The 23,070-nt window shown below is 37.2% G+C and overlaps 1 protein-coding gene across 2 annotated transcripts in view; it reads left to right on the top strand.

Moving 5' to 3' along the window:
- Positions 1-3,785: 3,785 nt before the first annotated feature.
- The window catches only part of vopp1b (VOPP1 WW domain binding protein b), a 50,133-nt gene continuing 30,848 nt past the window's right edge, over positions 3,786-23,070 (top strand). Inside the window, exons 1-2 of one of the 2 annotated variants that reach the window (XM_053683670.1) lie at positions 3,786-4,349; positions 19,778-19,836. In XM_053683670.1, the coding sequence (XP_053539645.1) occupies positions 4,299-4,349; positions 19,778-19,836 (110 nt within the window). In that variant the 5' untranslated portion in view covers positions 3,786-4,298. The remainder of the gene's footprint in view (positions 4,350-19,777; positions 19,837-23,070) is intronic. The other variant, XM_017482065.3, reaches the window with a different exon arrangement.

The raw sequence follows: 23,070 nt of genomic DNA, 5'->3' as shown, positions 1-23,070 counted from the left end.
GCAACCAGATTGATGCTGCTGAGCTCAGATAAATAAATAAAAATTGCAGAAGACTAATACTTTTTAAGTATTAAACCTTGGATAAACATAACTTGATTAACAATACCAGAATAAATTGTTCTTGACTTCTTGAAGGTTTAAACAAGAAAACGGTTGTCACAGCGTTTGAAACCTTTTTTGTGATCTCCATCATTCCTTAGCCGGCCATGCTAATGGCAACAGATTTAGCTCAACCTGTCAACAGTGTCCACATTAAATTGCTAAAACCGTTAACTTTCCTGATGTGCATTTTGCCGTTAGTGCGGTTGCTTTAAACTGGAGGTCCCTTTAAAATTTTTGTGTTCATGATGACGTCGAAGGGCACATGACAATGCCAATATGACTGCTGTAGTATGACCAGGATTGTATTCATACTACACATACATACTGATTAGTATGTACTGTTTCAACGGCTGTGTAGTAGATACTGCATCAAATGCAGTACATGCTGTCACAGTACGCCTTGGTCTTGTGTCTGTGGATAACGGCGATTGTAGTCTGCAACTCAAGGAGTTTATTGAGGTTCTTTCCTGGGTTTGGACAAAGGGCTGGTTAATCAGGACATAGGCCATTTGGTGTCCAGGTTATCTTGTCCCAGCAGTGTTTCTCAGAGCCGTAGCCCACCCATTCACTGGAGTACTGGAGTTGCCCTCGGTAGCAGTGAGAGTCAAAAATGAAACTTACAGAGAATGGTAGTGCTCCCTCATTATCCATTGGGAGCTTTCATTGGGGTTTGATTCATCCAGCAGACCTGGAATGACAGGCTTAAGAAGTGAGACATAGAAGCTTGGGTATAAGTGGTATAGATATGGTGTAGCAGTTTATACAATACTTCATTGATTTGCTGAATGACCTGAAATGGGCTGATGTAATGAAGCATGAGTTTTCTACCACTCATGAAAAGTCATTTATTGAAACCATACATAGTGTTCTGGTTCATAGACAGAAAACTTCAAATGTTGATTGTTAGGAAATTTATTTTAACATTTGTCTGTAAGTCTCCTCCCATGCTCCGTCACACATTTGGAACCACACATTGACTGCTGGTGCATTGGTGGGACTAGCATTCCAGGCAAAAAGGGATTTCTGGCAACTAAGAATATGTTTTGGCTATAAATGTGAGGAGGAAACTATCAATGTCCTGTAGCATGGATTCCCATCAGTATTTGTTGGAAAGTAGTTGGTCAGTCTTTGTGACACCGGGGTGACTTGTAAATAGGGAGGTAAGCGACTAGTTGGTTTAGGCATCATGAAGATTGGGAGAAAAAAATTTTCTGCAGGGTGATCTTGAAGTGTCTGGGAGATTTGGCAGTCAATGTCACGGATAATGGCATAGGTGAAACATGGCTCTGGCAAAATTGTAAAACAATTTTCTTTTATTCTCCCTTGGGAGTGACATGAGAGGTGTAGGGATGGTGCGGAAGTTGTGAATGAACATTGCAGGTCATATACATTTTGAGGAGTGGGCCAAAATTCTACTGCTTGGACTGTGGCAGTGTCCATGACAACACCCTTTTGTCTCATAATACTGTACTCATCAGAAATGTTATTCTAGATGAGTTTCTGAAACACCTTTTTAAAAATTATACCAGAGAGTTTGAGTAGATAATGATGATATCAATGTAGGTGATCACAAATTTTACCAGCATATCTTTAAGGAGATAATTGATGCATGCTTTAAAAACTAAGAGGTCAGAGAGCAGTCCATATGGCATTACCAAGTATTCATACTGTCCCGAAGTTGTTCCACGGGCCATGTTCTACTCAACACCTTTTCTTACCTGACTTAGGAGTTGAATAATTTTGATTGCATCTGTATATGCACTGCACAGTTTGATGAAGATGTTTTCAGCTGTTCAAGGGCAAGACTTCACAAAGTCTGTTAGTTTGTCCAGGTTATTTATGGGAGTGTGGGTGAGTATGAACACGTGAGTCCAAACACTGGAGATTAAAAATGGGGCTAGGTGTTTGGTCTTGTGACTGATAATTATGTTGCGAGATCTGTGGGCTGTGGATCACAGGAATGTAGTCTGTATGTAATATTATCATTTTAACTGTTTATTCAAGTCTGTCATTTTGTTACTAGAATAATGCAATTCTTTATGGTGCATACTCATAAACTATGGCGCATATAAGTGCCTGGGCCATATGTGGCCATATGTGGCCCATTGCCTGCCTGCAGAAATCATATAATTTAAATTTATCAGGATATTGTTTAAATAATCATGAATGATGTCTTGGACATGGACTGATGTTTTTAAGTATGTTTGCATGACACAAATACATAGCTGCTCATTCAGACTCTTTTTAGCATATGAAGCAGGCTATTGTGGTCATTTTAATCCATAGGGGCCATAATTTTCTCAGTAATGGTTTAGTTGATTCTTTGGTTTGCCAACTGCTTAAACCCACCTCCATAACAACACATTGTTTGGAAAGGTTGCAAGAAAAAAAGCCCCTCCTGAGAGCAACCCACAAAATTTATCTCCTGAACAATCAATGAAGCTACAAGTGAAATCATATGTTGGAGTCAGATGCATCAGAATAAAAGCTGGTCCATGAGCTCTTGCGAACATTGACTACACTGATAATGACCCAACTCACATGCACAAATAACTGCTAACAAAAACCCATCAATGACCAATTTGAAGTGGCCATTTAGGTCAATGGATTTAAACCCAGAATTGAGAGACTGTCAGCCAATAAGACACGAGTGTTTCCACGTATTTTCCTGTAAACCCTGTCTGATTGGTCTCACCTCCGTTCAATGAAGATATAAAATTACAACACAGCCGTCTTCTTTTACTGACGTTCAGTTATGTAGTGACAATCCACTCCAGGTGGAGTATTGTTCTGGGCCTAAAGAAAAAATATTTGAGGCTACAGACCCTAATGTCCAGGCAGGTTACACCTCTGACAGAGACTGCAGAAAACTAAAGAAAAACTGAAGAAGGAGGCACAAAAGGGACAGCTTAAAACTTTGAGACGAAAAAGCCAGTTCAACAAGCAGTGCTGCAGTTTTATGGAAATCAGAGTGCTGCTTCCAAATTTAAATTTAATTGTGAAATTAATAGTTTTACTGACTTACAGTGCGTGTGTCACTACATTTGTGGATGGTAATTCTATAGTTTTTTTTTTCATAATGTTTACATTTTCTTTTAATTATTATTTGGATTCATCTCTTCACTAAAAGTTGCCGTTTTTATGTAAGTATTTCTATAAATGTAAAAGATAAAATACCATTAGGATATATTAGTAGTGTCATTGTCATATTCATTATTGTGACCACACACTGTCTGTTTACAATGTCTACCAGGGTGATAAGAACAAGTAGTAAAAAGTAGTAAAGTAATAAAATTAGCTCTTTGGTGATATAGCCCTTTTTTTTTCTTTTTTGTACATTCGAGCCCCTGCCCCTGAGGAACTGTCTGCACGTCCCTGTTCCTCTGGGTTCTCCAGATTCCTGGATTGGCTATGTTAAATTGCCACTAGTGAATGTGTGTGCCTGGTGACTGGTATCCCACCTTGCACCCTGTGTTCTAGGGATAATCCCTGGATCCATTGCAACCCTGACCAAGCTGTTATTAAAGATGAATGAATGAATGAATGAATGAATGAATAATGAATATATTCACTTTCCCCCCCCTCTACATGCTTAAATACCGCCAGTAATTCAGGAGTTGACTGTATACCGTTGTCTTGAAAGAAGATAAGTAGGCCGGCACTGAATTCTTTGCCATCCAGTACTTTGACACTGGGAAGCTATTTGCACTTCAGTGCACTCTGGAGTGTATGTGCACTGATTTAAGAGGCGTGGGATTGCGGAGGCTGCTCAGCGCGAGCCTGTGGTCAACACTAAAGTCAAATTGCGCGTGGAAAATAAGTCTAATCTTTTTGTTCATGTGTGTTGGTTCAGGTTCAGGTCTCCTTTGAGAGAGTTCAGTGTGAATCTTGGCACTGTAAGAGAGAGAGAGAGAGAGAGAGAGAGAGAGAGAGAGAGAGAGAGAGAGAGAGAGAGTGCGCGCGCGCGCGCGTGTGCGTGCGTGCGTCCGTCCGTCCCGCATTGACAGTAGGCGCTACGGATACACACCGAGCCTCGACTAGCGCTTTGTATTGCAGCCCGAAGCCACCATGGACTGAAAGGATCTTTCTTTACGCGCTGCCCATAAACACAGATCTGCTATGAAAGCTTCGTGGTGACCGGAAATCCTCTCTGTTTTTGCGCTAAGGTGCCAAAATTAAAGCTAAAGCGAGTAAAGATGAAGCAGCATGGAGTGTGTGTTTTACTGACGCTGTGGCTCTTTATGGAGGTGAGTCGCTTGAAAAGATGTCTTTACATATATGTATGTATATACAGAGAGAGAGAGAGAGAGAGAGAGAGAGAGAGAGAGAGGGGATACAAGAGGATACAAGATCAGTGCGGTTTCTAGAAATGTCTACAGATGGGAGCCGGTTAGATCTTTCAGACACTTTTCGGTGTAATCACCGGTCCAGCTTTTGAAGATCATGAATGCAAATGTGTCACGTTTCGGAAATCCTTTGTGTTACCGCTTAGTGTCATAAGTCATAGTAACGCAACAAACACACACACACAACATTCTTATCTTTATTACTGTTTATCAACAACACAACCCCATTAGGCTAGCATTATAGTATTGGTCATATTAATGAGATTAAGCAAGACATCTCCATCATGTTGGCTTAATGCTAGCATATTATTTCAACTTTACTTGATGATTGAGATCAGGGTGTGTAGTACACTTTCAGAAAAAGAGTACAAAACTGTACCTTTTCTTATAGCTGGAGTGCTACCTTTATCTTTTTTATACTTTGTAAATGTAAACATAATGTAAACTTTAACCCTGATTTAAGTTACATAATTGTCTGGAAATTAGCTATTAGAGTAAAGTGGTATGTATCTTTTTTTATTTTTTTTTTAGATAAGATATGTATATGGGTAAGATATGTACAGTTGTGCCCAGAAGTTTGCATACTCCTTGCAGAATCTGCTAAATGTTAATACTGTTAACAAAATAAGAGGGATCATAAAAACCATGTTGTTTTTTATTTAGTTCTGCCCTGAATAAGCTAGTTCACATAACAGATATTTACATATAGTTCACAAGACTCAGTAATAGCTGAATTTATAAAAAAAAAAAAAATACCCAGTTAAAAAGTTTACATTCGCTGGATTCTTAATACTGTGTGTTGTTACCTGGATGATCCATGACTGTGTTTATGTTTTGTGATAGTTGTTCATGAGTCTCTTGTTAGTCCTGAGCAGTTAAACTGTGCACTGTTCTTCAGAAAAATCCTCCAAGTCCTGCACATTCTTTGGTTTTACAGTATTTTCTGCATATTTGACCGCTTTCTCACAGTGGCAATTTGATTTTAAAAGCCATCTTTTCACACTGAGGACAACTGAGGGACTCGTACACAACTATTACAAAAGGTGCAAACATTCACTGATGCTCAAGAAGGTAACATGATACATTAAGAGCCAGGGGGGTGTAAAATTTTGAACAGGAGGATCGGTGTAAATTGTTATTATTTTGTTCAAAGATTTTTTTTTTTTCATTTAGTACTTCCCTTCAGATGCTGAATAAGATATTTACATATCTCCCAGAAGACAAAATTAACCATTTATATATATAAATGCAATTGAAATAGTTCAACACAATGAATGCTTCAAGTGGTTTCCCCAAACTCAACTGGAAATGCAGCTTATAATGATTTCTACAGTTCAAAATTATTCAACCCCTTCATGGCAAGCATCTTTAGTACTTAGTAGAGCACCCTTTTGCTGTTATGACCTGCTGTAAACGAGATGCAGAGCTTCTGGCAGCGTTCCTGAGGAATCTCAGCCTATTCCTCATGAGCAATGGCCTCCAGTTCAGTAATATTCTTGGGTTTGCATGCTGCAAACGCCGTCTTCAAATCCCGCCAGAGAATTTCTATGGGGTTCAAGTCAGGTGACTGTGACAGTCCTGTAGAATCTTCCAGGACTTCTGCAACCAAGCCTTGGTGGAATTTCAGGTATGCCTGAGATCATTGTCCTGTTGGAAGGTCCAATGACGCCCAAGCTTCAGCTTCTTGAAGTTTGGGCATCAAGATACAGATCAAGATTGCTGAAGATACAGTGTGTGTGTGTATATATATATATATATATATATATATATATATATATATATATATATATATATATATATACATATATATACATATATATACATATATATATATATATATATATATATATATATATATATATATATAATATATTGTTCCATGATCCTGTAGGCACTGTAATATGAGCAGATGACACAGATGATACTGTATCCAGCATCTACAGTAATGTCTTCATAACTACTGCATTTCAGCTTTGCTTAAATAGCTTAGATGCTTACATAGCTTGCTGAAGATACAGATCTAAAGGCCACTTAGTGGTGCAGAAAAGGATCATCTGAAAATTCAGGATGAATTACTCTTGGAAAAAAAAGGAATTGCAGTGAAGTGCTTACGTGGCGGTTATATTTAATTGTTTCCAAAACTAGAGCACACTGCTGCGTTTTACTTGTATGAGCCATCTTGTATGCTTCTGAAACATCACATACTGTGAACATCTGCAATTCACATTCCTGTGAATTCATTAATCATTTTCGCACAGTCACACGATGACTCCCACAACAACAACAGCAAAAACCCTCACACATAATTAGTAAACCTGTACACTTGCAGAGAAGCTCTCAGGATGGAGAAAGGAAGCATAAAGCCAGTATGTGCCTGGCCATTCTAGCTGTTAGAGTTCAAGTAAAACATACTCATTGTGGTTATTGGGGGTCAAAAAGGCATGTAAACATATGACGTCCTTCTCAGTACACAGTGTAAATCAATATTAGACAACGCACAAGAGCTTTTATTGCAGTCTCTAGCAGAGCTATTGGTTCAGATATGAGGAAAGATGCTGTGCATGTTTATCTGAAAATCATGTTTAAAAATAGATTAATAGATAGCAATGAACGCACCATTAGTAATATGCTAACTATATAGTTCCAGCATATGCACTGATGGTATTGAGCTAACTAGCAGGTTTTATTGTCATTGTGTTAATAGTAATGGGAGTATTTACATTTATAGTAACTGTCCACTTTAATAGGAGCACCTTTTAAACACTTGCTTATTTATGCAGGTATCCAATCAGCTAATCATGTGGCAGCAGTACAACACATAAAATCATACAGATACAGGTCAAGAGCTTCAGTTAAAACTCACATCAAACATCAGAATGGGGAAAAAGTGTGATCTCTGTGACTTTAACCTTGGCATGGGTGTTGCTACCAGAAGGGCTGGTTTGAGTATTTCAGATACTGCTGACCTCTTGGGATTTTCACACACAACAGTCTGTGGAGTTTACACAGAATGGTATGAAAAACAAAAAACACCATGTGTATGGAGGGTCTGCAAGATGAAACACCTTGTTGATGAGAGAGATCAGAGGAGAATGACCAAACTCCTCTGAGCTGACAGTAAGTCTATAGTAACTCAAATAATCATTATTTACAACCATGAGCAGAGAAGGCTCACAGAATACACACCACATTCCACCCACAGAACTGTCTCTCACTCAGGATTCTTGTTTGATTGTTTTTATGTTTTTTTTGGTTTGTTTTTTACACCATTCTGTGTAACCTCTAGAGACTGTTGTTAGTGAAAACCCCAGAAGATCAGCAGTTTCTGAAATACTCAGACCAGCCCATCTGGTACCAACATCCATGCCACGGTTAAAGTCATAGAGTTGACAATTTTCCCTATTCTAATATTTGAGGTGAGCATTAATTGAAGCTCTTGACCTGTATCTGCATGATTTTATGCATTATGCTGCTTCCACATGATTGGCTGATTGGATCACTCCATTAATGAGCAGGTGTACAAGTTTACCTATTAAAGTGGATGGTGAGTGTATGTATCTGTTTATTTATCTACTATTTACAGTTTAATAGCTACCAATTATAGAAAAAGATAAACCTCTAATTTTTAAATCTTGGCCTAGTTTTGGAACTGCTGATTTTCAGGGATGTATTGAAGAGAGATTTGTATACACATGCTGGCAGTCTTATTTTACAAAAGTAACATGTATAATTTGAGGTTTTCCATGAGCAAAATTCCCTTGTGTCTAGCTTTCCAATATGAGCAATATTAGCTTAGATTAGCCTAGACATACTGTCTTCTTGTGAGCGAGATTAGCTTTACTGAATCATATTACCTAGCGAGCTGTCACGTCTGTCTAAAGCATAATACTATAATGTCACTGTTCATATTGGTGTGAAGGTGTTGCATGGAGATCTGATTTTTGCTGAGGGAAAGGTTACTGCACCCTTCTAGTAAAAATAATAACACCAAATAACAAAGTTATGAATTTACCCTTCTGAAATGGCCTTCTGTAATATTTGCAGTGGAGCCGGTTTATTGTCTTTCCTTTCAGTTTTAAGAGACTTTGGCTTTTAAAAAGAAAAAAATAAATAAGGCTGTATGTGTGGTGAATGTGGCTTTCTTTGTCTCCTGGATTTTTTTTTTTCCAAATAATTCAAATAATTCTACAAATGCTGTGGTGTGGAAGATCTTGTAAAGGATTCATTCTGTCATAAGAGATTTTATTTTCATATTAATTTTCAAATTTTATTTTTAAGATTTCCTGTTTATTTCTATGACATAAACAAAGAGATCTGGTTATGTACAAATTAACAGTGGCTGTTTTTGTACATAAACCACTGTGAATTTCGGGAAGAAATTCACAAGAAAAGCATAAAATATGGGCCTTGTAATGAATATGTCGTTTATTACTAATATAATAAAGTACAACATTTTAGGTTATTTTATATATATATATATATATATATATATATATATATATATATATATATATATATATATATATATATATATATATATATAATTATACCCCAGTGCTGTTGAATTCTTGCATCAGAAGGTCTTGATTAATTTTCTGTAGTAGCATCTCTGACAGTAATCCTGGATGTGACTTAACAGATAATTCATGGGGACTTGACACTCTACATAATCTAAGCTGAATAATAAATAGGTTTTTAAAATTGAGTTGTTAGTTAACAAAGAAAATGTATAATTATTGATGGTGAAGTTTTCTATTAGGAAACGTTTATGTAATGTTTATGGAAAGGGTCACGGGCATCAGAAATTTATTGTTATAGTGAGTTTTCCACTGCGGGAGTCTTCATTGTAGGCTTTCCAATTTCTTGGTAACACGACAAGTAACGTCATTTTATCTTATTAACTTCAAGAAAGGGAAAAGTGTTTGGTGAGGGAACAGCTGTTTATACTGTAGATCAGTGGTCACCAACCCTGTTCCTGGAGACTTTAGCTCCAACCATAATCGTGCCCACCTGACCATCTAGACATTGCCTTAAGAAGTTATATGTCACCTAAAAGAGGTGTGTTAGATGAAATCTGCAGGAAGGTAGATCTCAAGGAAGAGGGTTGGTGACCACTGCTGTAGATGCTGTAATGTAAGTGATAACAAGAACTTACATGGACGTTCCACAACATTAATGTAACAATAACCAGTTAAAAAGGTTGTCATGTTATTCTTTATTAAGTAAAAAAAATAAAAAATCATTGGCAAATTGCTGTGGTATGTGTTAATCCACTTCCATGTGAAATCACGCTGATTCCTATAAAACCATGATCCACTGTGTGTTGATCCATATTAAACATCCTGTTTAGTTGATTTTGCAACACTAAAGTGCAAGGTGTATGTTTTCTTTCAGAATTTAAATTTCTGTGAGAAGATGCATTGGTAATGGAGCTAAAGTAATATAGCACTGAGGCTGATTATTTATTTATTTATTTATTTGTTTGTTTGTTTGTTTGTTTATTTATTTATTTATTTATGAGATGTCTTATTGGGCTTGTTTTATTGGTCTTATTTATTATTGAGCATGATATGGGCACTTGCTCTGTCTGATCTGTAAGTGTATATTTATAAAGGCAAAGGTATTATCCTAATGTTTTTGCCTCATGCTCAGTTAACTCTCTACTGTAGCTTCCTTCCCAGATCACCTCTCATTCTCAGTGCTCAACTGTCTTTGCTTTGTATTTGGATTAACATATGCTGATCAAAAAAACAAAAAGCTCAAGAGATCCATTTTGACTGTTAGTACCTGAATAAATATTATCCTCCAACCTTTAATCAGCAAACAATAAAGCATTTAAGGCTAGTATATGTCAATATTGGTCTGTTAATGCAAAGTCTTTCGTAATGTGTTTGAAGACGATGGTGTAATGTGTTTGCCTGTGTGCATGTGTCCTGTGAGATAGAGCTTAGTGCATTTCTCAAGTTGACCTTCTTGTATGTTTATATATCGCTACTGTCGCACAGCCATTGTTTAGTTCAGTCAGCCAAGAAATAAGAAGTGTGGAGACATTGTATACACGCTCTCCTGTTTCAGTGCTGTAATAATCACATTAGCATGCAGCATGTGTTTAAATCATTGACTACTTTGATGAATAATTGACATTCCCAAATTGAAACGTGAATCTTTGATTAATGTGATAATTGAATTTTGATCGGTCTGAAAGCTTCATTTAACAGAGCTTTGCTATGTTGTGAATGTCAATCCCACCAGCAGAAGAGGTGTCTCCTTTTATTGTCAATCATAAAAATACAGAATGTTAAAAAACATAAAATGGCAGCTATATAAGCCAGTTATAAGGTACTACAAAGTGAATTGCGGCCATGTAAGAAAAAATCCTAAACAGTATCTTCTTGTTGTGAGAAAATACTGTCTCGTTATTGTGAGAAAAGCATCTTGTTACTAAAGAAAACATCTTATTATTACAAGAAAAAAAAAACATTTAATAAGAGATAAGTATGTATAAACAACATTATTGATCTTGTTTTCACAATGTAGTTCGTAACCTACATAGTTACCTATGGCACAGTTAACAGAATTAGTCCAATTTAATAATGAGATTCTTTTCTTGTAGCAATGATATACAGATCTCAAAATTATGACATGCTGATTTGGATTTAAAAAATATATATATATTTTTGCATGGCAGCAATGTCCTTCTGTATAGGAACAAAATCCTACAATAAAATCTTCTTAGCACTCTGAAATATGCCAGGCTTTGTATTATGTCACACTTCATCTGAGCTAGTTTCTCTTTGTCCTGTATTAAGTGGGCCTACACTGTTTCCAAAGTTTGACTTTGAGCTAAAGTGGCCATGGCTTTGAGCAAAGGGCCATAATACTGCTGCAACGTGCACTAATCTGTGAAAAAATTCTTTTGAGAGGATTAATGACGAGTCCCTCAGTAATCTGCTGCCACGGCTGGGCAGGATGAAATTGCTCTCTTTGGTCTGTTTTTGTTTGCTAATGGAATCAGCCATGGGAGTGCTGGAAACTGATCAATTTCCATGTTGTGTACTGATGGGGTGTGTTGCGAAAGCAAAAAAAATTTGAAGCGTGGAGAAAAAAATTCCCTGAATCATCTGCTGAAGTGCAGAAATATCCATGTGTCTGCAGTGATTGCAGTTCTCTAAGGATGAGTGAGCTATGACTTCAGTCATGTTTTTGCCACTGGCTTCTGCAACAGCAGAGCAGAGGGAGAAGAACTTTCAGAAGATCTAGGGAATTCTTCAGTTATAGTTTCATATATTTAGTTGACAGATTGCTCTCTTAGAGTAATACTGTATAAAGCTGTGTTTGGGCTATTGCTAGGTAGAGTGTACTGCATATCGCAGCGGGACATGGAGGAGCCATTAAGCAATGCCGTAATTTCTGAATGTGTCACTATCCTCTCATTTATCCCTACACAATAAAATCGTACATGAGCTTTACAGCAGATGACATGGCGGTTTTTTTGGCAGTATGGCTTTAAAATATCAGTCTTGATACAAGAGTCACTACCATGCACAACTTTAACTTTATTGACAAAAAAACCTGAAGCCTAAATGATAACTATATAACAAATAAAAATGGAATGGAAAATCTATCTATCTATCTAGCCTTAACCTTCCTTAAAACGAATCTCCCTTCTGAGGTTTAATCAAGCACTCTACAATGCTACTGCCAGTGCAAAGTAGCACGCAACGTGCACAAAGTGTCAAAGACACAGGATGCAATTAGGGTAGATGTGATTCACTGTATAATTTATGCCTTTTGTGTCCCAGATTAAAGGAGGAGCCTATTAGTGAGGTTGGTATTCATCTGTTTGCTGGTTGTGACGTTAGTCTAGTGTCTAGTATCGTTTCGTGTTTCTTTAAGGCATGGAACAGTCTTGCTGAGCCTGGACCCCTATGTTCTGCCAAAACATTTCTGCTGTTAGTGCCTGTTGCTGTCTTTTCTCCTAGTGTCTAACAAAAGCCTCATTGTGCGGGTCCTGTTCCGTCAGCCTGTTTATCCCAGTGATGACGGCTTAAGGCTAGTTGAATGTTGAAGCTGAAGTTGGCACCCTTCTGCCTTTAATTGACAGGATGTGTGGGAAAAATCTTTGTGGAAGCAGCACAGGCTATACTATTCCAGTGTAGGCACAAATTGCAGTGTATTAGACAAGTGCATTACCAATCATTATCCAAGATGTACTTAAATCTGTAATACAACTGTCAGAAAATACTTGAATATTTGACAGTTTTGGCAGCAGGCAGTGACAGTATGTAGTATTTGGCACTGCAAGACATTACCTGCATATATCATTTTGCCACAGCTTAATTATTTTTTAGCAAAACATTTATAAATTTGCCACTTAACATAATGTATAAACAGTTTTAAACAGTATGATTATTGGGTCAGAAAAACAATGCTGGTCTACAACAATTAGGAATCATTTGTGATTCTACCTGCCCCTTGTTCTAGACGGCCACTCATCAGTTATATTGTTCTAAGCAGTTGGCAGAAACAATGGCATGCTGCTGTGCCTCTGGCTCTGTGGCCACACTGTAAATTGCATTGCAGAAAAGGTCTCCATAACCTTTATCTTCCTGTCGGATCTCATTTCTTGTTGCAGAAATAAGACAGAATGTTGTCTGCATTTGCTAACAGGATGTTTATATTCTACATTTTACAAGGTTTAAAAGCTTTATTCTATTCATGTTAATGCTTGAACATCAACAGTGACTGCTCAATAGAGATTTAATAGCACATGGAGCAGTCAGTCGAGAATAGAGAGTCAGCCAAGAGCAAGGATGATTTTTATTTAAAAAGCGCATTCTTAATGTTATGTTATTCTCCTTGCTAATAGTTTTAATTGGACCTGAGATTTTAAACACTGGATTAGAGCAATCTGTTTCAGTCCCATCTGACTTGACCCACAGTAACAAGTTATAAATCAGAAAATTCATTTAAACTGACTAAATTTTATCCAAACTTGATAGCAGCCAACCATTTTCATCTGGAGGCCGAATCAGTTCTCACCTTCCTAATGATGGTGTCTGGTACCTTAGCAACAATGACTGTTATCAACACTGCATCAGTAAACAAAATTAAACTAAATAAATCAGTCAAATCCACCAAAAAATCCACTTCAACCACTTCATCCATTGATTACTGACTTCCAACAATATCCCAAATGTTTTCAGTATTAATAAACTTTACACAACATACCAACGCATTGTTCCAGGGGTGCACTAGGTGCATGAACAATATATCAGATAATTTATCCTACATCTAGCCTAAGTTTAATGTTTGTTTTTAACATCGTAATTTCATTACAGCAGCTCTGACAGTACTTCCAGCTGCAAAGCAAGTCACAGGTTTATATTAGTGTGCTCAATTGAATACGTTATAATTTCTAGAGTAACAGCTAATTCACAGGGACTTGTATGGCCAGCATTCCATGTAATCTAAGACTAAAAATAAATTGATTAAAAGGTGTTAACAACACAAAGAAAAATGTCTAATCTGTGATATGGTGAATCTTTCTGTAAGGAGAGGTTTATTTAATATTTATGGAAGGAGTCTTAAGCGTCAGCGTTTTGTAACAGTCAGCATGTTTTCTGCACTGGAAAGCCTTAAGGACAGAAATTTGCGCTTTCCAGTTTCTCTGCAACATGACAAGCTAGAGTTCTGTCTTACTAACTTCAAGAGACGGGAAAAGAAATTGTTGGTGACAGAGCAACTGTTTATAGCAGCTAAAATGTAAATGATAACAGGAATTACCCTGTTTCACAGATGTTCCACAATGTAACTATAAACTTTTTATTTATTTATTTATATATATATATATATATATATATATATATATATATATATATATATATATATATATATATATATATATATTTTTTTTTTTTTTTTTTTAAGAAGTATGACGTTATTTAATCAATAAAAAATTTAGTTGTTGTCAAATTGCTGTAATATGAGGAATAAAACACTTCTGGGTGTGCTGTTGTAGGAAAATTATCCAAGTGTTTTATTCCTTAATTATATCACAGTGATCCAATTCTCAAATCTGATTGGTCTGAAGGTGTTCTTATAGCCGCACAGCTCAGACAGTAGTTCCTGCTGTAACATGAACGATAGGTCATATTAATGCCCTCTTTCTTATACATTATTGTTTCTATAGGAATAGCTCATACACAGGGACTTGTATGAAGGACGCTCCACATAATCAAAAGCTGTAGTGTAAGTACAATATTTGTTGCCACATTGTTGTGGTGTAAGCAGAATAACATACTCAAGACTGTGCGGTTATTCAAAAATAATCCACTCATCCACTAGATTATTTTGGTATAACCATACAGTCATTACTTACATAATCAGGACTGAAATTCTGAGTGCTTAAATTCTATCCAAGACCAGTATTTGAAAAATTATGTCTGGATAGTTGGATCCTATAGAGTTTGCACAGCAATCTCAGGCTCTACTACTCTCCTGATTATGCAGTTCTCTCATTAAGTCTTTCTTTAATTAATATTCATGAGAAATCTCAACTCCAGCACAGACCTGAAGCTAAAGTTGTTGTTGTCATGGTTTACATGCAGTTGTCAGGAAGACAAGCTATTCTTTGATTCTAATGTGCAAAAACCATTGAACAAACATTTTAGACCTCGGATTCAACTTGATACATTGTCTCCATTCCTAAATTGCTTCTGGTATTGTAACAAGAAGTGCAGTTCCCACCACTTAACTGATAATACAAACTGCTTTCCTTATATATAAGCCTTTCATTGCATGTGATCGGTGGAACGGGAGAGATAACATCCGAAGAATGTCGAGGAATCTAAAAACAGGCACTTTTAACACTTTTAAAACTATTAAAGGCACTTGGATTAACAAGTGATATCACCAGTGTAGATTGTGTAGGACACAGTGTGCTCTTTATGGATATTACATAGAAACTCTAGAGTTGTTACAGTTTAAAAGCATTTGCAGCACTAACAATTCGCATGTGCTTTTTTCAGTAAGCTTGGTATAAATATTGGAGTTAAAGTTAACTGAAGTAAAATGTCATCTGGTATTTATTCAGCTCTTCCAAATTCCAACAGATTAAACTACATGGCACACATTTGTGCATCTGTAGCACTCAGAGAGAAATTCCAGAGTCCTGCAGTCAAACTCTGACTTTGAAACTGCTTTTGTTTATCACTCAAACATGGGATCATGAAAGTGAAAAGGGATCCATCTTGGATCTCTGTTTGCTGTTTGTTTAGTCTCATCTCTGGTACTACTGAAAAACCATAAAGTAGCTTTGGACCTCAATTCATATGAACAGTTATGCTATGATGGCTAGGATTAAAGGCACTTGGATTAACAACTGATATTACCAGTGTAGACTGTGTAGGATTACAATTGCTATTATAGTTTTATTACTGCAATTACCACAAACAGTTTTACACTCAAGTTTCCATCAGTGAACAGTGGATTTCAACAAAAATGTTGAACTCCAGTTCAACAAAATAGACTTGAATGAATATTCCTGGTTACACAATTGCACTATTTGACCATGTAGTATTAGAATATTTATAGAAAGGATTTACTTATTTATAATCACAGATATCCGTTGTTACCCAGATGATGATGGGTTCCCTTTTGAGTCTGGTTCCTCTCAAGGTTTCTTCCTCATATTGCCTCAGGGAGTTTTTCCTTGCCACCGTTTCCTCATAATACAATATTAAAGTCCATAAATAAAGTTATGTGTAATAAAGTGGCATGACACAGGAAAAAAATATTGAACACGCTACGAAAAAGCAGTTCTCCAAGGCAAGGTAAGGCAAGCAACCAGCTGAAATCCATAAGTAATTATACCTCCTATCTGTGCAAATTAATATCAGCTGGGTTAGTAAATTGATGGTCTATAAAAAGGCTTTTTGTTACCAAAGTGTCACACAAGAAACATCTCATGATGGGTAAAAGCAAAGAGCTCTCTCAAGACCTTCTGAATCTTCCAGTAAGCACCATTGGGGCCATTATCCGTAAGTGGAAGTAACATCACTCTGTCATCAACCAGCCACATACAGAAGCTCCTCGCAAGATTTCTGACCAGGGAGTCAAAAGAATAGTCAGAAGAATAGCCCAAGACCCAAGGACCACTCGGAAAGAGCTCCAGAAACACTTGGAGGCAGCAGGTGCCATTGTCACAGAGAAAACAATAGGCAATGCCCTCCACTGTTCACACTAACCCCGCAAGACTCCATTACTAAAGAAAAGGCAAGTCGAAGCTTGTTTAAAGTTTGCTATAACTCATTTGGACAAGCCTTTGAAATACTGGGAGAGTGTAGTCTGGTCAGACGAGAGCAAAATTTAACTTTTTGGCTGTCAACTACACACCATGCTTGGAGAAGAAATGTCACTGCACATCACCCTTAAAACAAAAAAAGATTTGGAGGTGGAAGCATCATGGTGTGGGGCTGTTTTTCATCACATGGTACCGGCAGACTTCATATAATTGAAGGAACGATAAATTTACTCTTTACCGGAAGATTCTTGAGAAGAATCTGCTGCCATCCTCCAGAATGATGAAGGTGAGACATGGGTGGACCTTCCAGCAGGACAACGATCCAAAGCATACAGCAAAGGAAACTCTCAATTGGTTTCAGAATGGCATTAGAATGGCCCAGTCAGTCACCTGACTTGAATCCAGTTGAACAAGATTTAAAGACAATATGTTTAGAAGAATGCGCCAAAATCACACCCGAACACTGCCGATTAATTTATTCATACAGGAAGCGTCTTGAAGCTGTCATTACAAACAAAGTGTCACGTTTCAAAGGTAGATACAGAAGCAATCACAGATCTTCAAACAGTTTAAGAAACAAACAAACAACAAAACAAAGACACTAAGACAGCTAGGCAGAATACTGTGGCTAAGACTAAACATAAACTATGAAACAAAACATGGTACAGGGACACAGGTCAAGATAGACAATGATATAGTATAGTATAGTATAATAGTAGATAGTCCATGCTCGTGCACCTTGCTCGTGCACCTTGCTCGTGCACGCGCTCGCCCTCCGGCTCGACAAGCGCGCTGCCTAAAGGGGAGACCGTGACACAAAGGCTTCTCCACTAAGTATTAAATAAATTTCAGTTAGCGTCTTCAATACTTTTTTAATGTCATTCCACTTTATTACACATAACTTTACTTATGGACTTTAATGTTGTGAATTCTATATATTTCCGGATTTCTTGAATTAATACCGATGTCTGGTGAAAATTTCATGTGAACAGCCTGATTATAAATATATTTACTGAAAAAAATGTTGACGCATCCAATACTTATTTCCCCCACTGTATGTGGACCATCTACCATACAAGTACCTGTGCAAGTTGTTACTATAGAAACATTAAATGAGTGCATTAATATATACCAGTAATTTGCCTGCTGTCAGTGCTGCTGTCATAGAAATCAACACATATTGACTAATCAGAGAATCCAACAGCACTGACGTACTATATAAAGAACAATACTACATTTCTTTACCATTGCTTATTCTCATTGGTGCCAGAGCGGGTTGTCCACTAATCGTAGGGTTGGTGGTTCGATTCCCGGCCCACGTGACTCCACATGCTGAAGTGTCCTTGGGCAAGACACTGAACCCCATGTTGCTCCCGATGGCAAGTTAGCACCTTGCATGGCAGCTCTGCTACCACTGGTGTGTGAGTGAGTGAGTGTGTGTGAATGGGTGAATGAGACACAGTGTAAAGTGCATTGGATAAAAGCGCTATAAAATTGCAGACCATTTACCATTATTTCTTCCAAATGAGACATTCTTTATCTCATGAATGTAAAAGCTGCCCCAAATTGCTGCCTACCTTCTCAACCTCATCATTCAAATGACATACAGTGGTAGTTAGGATATTTAGACATGTTCACATTAACAATATTTTGTGTGATGATTGTAGTTCTATATTGTTAAGTTTAATTATGGATCATTTGTGATATACTGTACAGGCTACTTAGGACTGTAGGCTTTGGTTCTCAGAACTGAATAGATGACTGAATAACATGGACTGACGTCTTCTCTGGAGGAACTGAACTAATGAGCCAGACAAACATTTGTAGTCTCCAAGTCCAAACTTCTGCAGTTGCAATAGATGAAGTACAGCATCTGTGATCTGTTTTTCTCTACTCCAGGGTATCTAGTATGGTAATAAGTGCTGGCACTGCATTTGCTGTAAACACTCCATAAAAGAAGTCATTAAAATAATAATAACAACAACTACAACAATAATAATAGTGTAGTCACATTACAGCTTCAGGGTCCTCGGTTCAATCCTGAGCTCAGGTTACTGTCTGTATGGAGTTGTGCATGTACTCCTCATGGCCATGTGGGTTTTCTTTGGGTTCTCTGGTTTCCACCCACCCCTTAAAACGTGCCTCAAGGGGTGAATGTGTGTGTGTGTGCGTGCATGGTACCTTGTGATTCAGCCCATCCAGGGTGAATTCCTGTCTTATGAACAGTGTTTCCAAGACAGAATAATAGTAGTAGTAATAATAATAATAATAATAATAATAATAATAATAATAATAATAATACAGCATTGTGTGTTCTTTTTGGTCATCCTTTTTTGCATCTGGCTCTCTGCCTCATTACTGTGCTGCTCACACCCAAAATAACAGGGTTCATAAAGAAAATATGACAGCTCATTTCTCTTTCTGGGAGTATGTATTGCTGTCATATAGTCTGTAAAGTGTTTGTGTTTGCCCCATTAAGAACTTTCACCCAGCACACCCAAATTGAAGGCCAGACTCTCGCAAGCGCTTCTCAGAATGATGCACTGTGACAGATGGTTAAACTCCACAGACATTGACTTCACTGCAAATGTGCATAATTCTACTGCTGTCAGAATGAAAGGGTCGACTGCACAAGGGCAAATCACCTTCACATTGACTGCAGTCCACCACTGAGCTCATTTGTGCCTGCGTGGGCGTTGGTAGCTTGAGTCTGTCAGATTTTTGTCCAGTGTGTTTGTTAGTGGTACAATGCATGTAGAGACAAGCTTGCTATTTTTACCTTTAATTAGGACCCTAATAAATAAATGTACCTCGTTTAAGGACAGTCATATTCATCATAATTATTTCATAGTCATATTCATCATAATTATTGTGTCAAAGTAGCAGTGTTATTTTTGGAAATAAAACAGATATATTTGAATGAACCACATTTACCAAACATCATTTCAGCTCATTAATATACACTGTTACAAACTGTTACAAAATTTCTGTCTTTTTTGACTCAATCCATTTGATTTTATTTCAGTGTATAGAAGCAAAGAAGTACTGTTGGTATTTTCAAGAAGGATATCCCACCTACTTCATGTAAGTACATTTTCACCTTATAAAAGCAATCCCCTTGATCATTTAAGTCCATTTATTGTATTGTACTTCTTTCTTTTTACTACCCACAAATCATGTGTTATCCTAACTAGCCAGGTCATAGACGATTCTTACAGTAACCTCATTATTCCATGCTGTCCAGGAGTTGTATAGAAATCTGAGGCTAGCTTTAATACAGAGACCAGTGCACATCCCCTCTGTTTAAGCCTGCTATTTATTCTCACTAACTGTTAGCTCCAGTGTCGGAGTGTGTTCATTAGGAACCGAGCAGACCCACGCATGAAAAAGGATCACAGAGGTAATGAGATAACACCAGATCTCGCTTGCTACAGGAGGCAGACCTGGCTCAACTCCAACTAGAGCTCCATCTGCCCCTGTACAGGAAAAGGAGATTAGATTGTCATTACACAGAACACTAGTAATCTACATTCTACACACACACACACACACGCACGCACACACACACACACACACACACACTATTATCAACTGTGCAGTCGGAACTATGGCAATCATGAAAACCTACTGTCGAGGTCACAAGTTTACATATGCCTTGCAGAATCTGCAAAAAATTTTCATAAAATAGAATCATGTAAATTTATGACCTCGGCTGTACTTGGATGGTGGATTTGTAAGTGATTCTGCATTCAGCAAATATGTACATTTCGATATAATCATTTTACAAATTAGTTGTCTAATGTACATATGCCTGCCATTTTCACTGCTGATGCTGATCACAGTGTTGAGTAGGAGAGCACAGGAGCGGGGCAGTAAAAAAAAAAAAAAGCAGCGTATTTAATCACTTTCTAATTATCATCACCATTAACATTATCTGTAACGTGTTAGATTTGAATCTTCCTTGTAGGCCTATTTAATCTTTTTGCTTCAAAATCTTTGTCCTTTTTTTTTTAGGGGAATCCCTAATAAAACATAGTAAACTGATGTTAAATGTATACTTGTCTAATGTTAGTTTGGTCGAATATACCCTGATAGATTTTATTTAACATTATTAAACTCAAAAGCTTTACAGAAAGAGAGGGAGCCTAGTCAAGAGCACATGAGATGTGGGAAGAGGGTGGAAACAACTGCGAAAATCATTCCAGATTGACATGTCGGTCAGCTCATCTCCTGTTTTATGGAGGAGAAAAATACTGCTCTTTTGTCATATTTTTTAAGTGATATCTCATCCAAGCGTACTCCATTGTTTTTGCGGAAGCGCCAAGCAAAATGTGTGACAGTTGGCAGGTCTGATAATGTTTAATAATCAACAATAAACATCACTATTGTGGCAGTGTATGTAGGGAAGATAATAATGTTATGATGTGTATGAAGGGAATGATGCTATGCAAATAGAATTGAATTGAATTGAACAATCACAGCTGAAAAAAAAAAAGGCTACTTGCAACAAGTAGAGAAAATCTTGACATTTTATCGAAAGAAATCATAGAGCTACAAACAAGGGATACAAGCCATGCCCAGGTGCTCTCACGTAGAAAACATACATCCCTGTCTAAACATCCATCAACATACTGTTTTTGTCATTGATTTTTTTTTTTTTTTCAACAAGTCATGTCTTTACTTCACTTATCAGACCAGAGAGGGTAATTGAATTAAAAGAAAAATCTAAAGTCTATGAAAACACTTTCATTTCTCTGTGAGCTGCATGCAGTTAAATAATTTACATATATGCATGTTATTGGACTCAACAGAGGATCTGCTACAGAAATTGCTCTGGTTTATGTTTAAAAAACTGAATTTGTTGAACTACAGACTGCTTTTTTGTTTTGTTTTTTATGTTGATAGGCTGTGCTACAGTATTTTTCAAGTGCTCAGTTCAATCCTCGGAAATTCTTTCCACTAGTGGACAATCCGTGCTATAGGCTATCATTATGGTAAAAACTATAATCAAGTTCTTAATTGTTGATTTGATTTCTCTAACTACTTTGGTGATTTTAAGATTAACAGTTTAGAAAAGGGATTGAGCTTTTTTGCTGTGCTGGCTTCCAAATTGTGTATAGTAAATCATTTGCTGAGATTGAGTGGACTCTTATGTACTCTTAAGTGTTTTTTTCCCCCTACCTTTCACAGTCAAGCTTCTGTATTTATTACACCTTAGAGCTTGTGCATATCCATGTACTACACACACCACTTTTTAGCTTGGTAGCCTCAATTACAGGCTGCTTCATAGACTACGAAACATACAGTACATCAGTGGTTTTATTCAAGCAGGTGAACTGAAAAGTGAATGGAGGAAAGCTTTTTGTTGATGTTTCAGCATTCGTCTTATGTCCTCTTCATAAGGGTCCATGTTTCTACAAGATTAAAGTTTTGCATTAAGAGGCTAAAACAGTCCTTGAAACCTCTCAAAGATGATGAAAGCTGGCCCCATGGTCACGTCTGGTGTCAGATCATAGATCCTTTTTTTTTTTTTTGCCCCATTCCACATTCACGTATTCAGGTCTGATACAGACGCACGGCAGCAGCACAGTTTGCTGATTTAACTCTTGTGGACAGGTGTGTGGGTGGAATCAGGGCCACAGTGTTTGAGTCATAGCAGAAAATTTACAGTGCTATTTATTACCTCTGCGGGTGTGTGTTCTCAAAGGCTCAGCTCATCACTTTATTTTGCTGGAGCCCTGAAATATGGGGTATTGTTGAATAAAAAGGGTTACTGCTTTATGTTTCATCCATAACTGTTAATAGCTGACATTGTGTACTTTAACCTTGTAGTTGGGTTTATTTCATATCAGTATGCAGGCGTACAGAGACGAATCGAGAAAGCCAGCAGTGTTGTTCTTTTCATTATGGACTGTTGTCTATGTTTGGTGAGATATATTTCTAGTGGATGGAAATTATTGAAGGTAAAAACTTTTTTTTAATGCAACACAGTCATTTTGTGTAGTTCAGCTGGATCTAATGCTACTGTAACTAGACATTCTACATACAAAACACATTCACATGGTGAAACTTTGACATTTTCTACTATTTGTAGTGAAACCAAAGGTTGTAAACATGTATCCACCACAAGTCCTTTTAAAAGTCTTGTTACCCTCAGAAGTGAAAAGGGAGAGACCTAATCTCAATTTTGCTATGTCTCATGACTATCAAAGAACTTGATCAAAGTGACATTCCCTGTGTGAGAAAGCTGGCAAGGTTTTAGACATCTTCAGGCAGACTGTTTTTACCACTGCATTTGATAAACTGGCTCCTTACCCA

Source organism: Ictalurus punctatus, chromosome 1 (assembly GCF_001660625.3).
Source record: "Ictalurus punctatus breed USDA103 chromosome 1, Coco_2.0, whole genome shotgun sequence".
In the NCBI taxonomy this organism is placed as follows: Eukaryota; Metazoa; Chordata; class Actinopteri; order Siluriformes; family Ictaluridae; genus Ictalurus; species Ictalurus punctatus.
The sequence above is the reverse complement of the archived record's forward strand: the minus strand, read 5'-3'. Positions and strand labels throughout refer to the sequence as shown.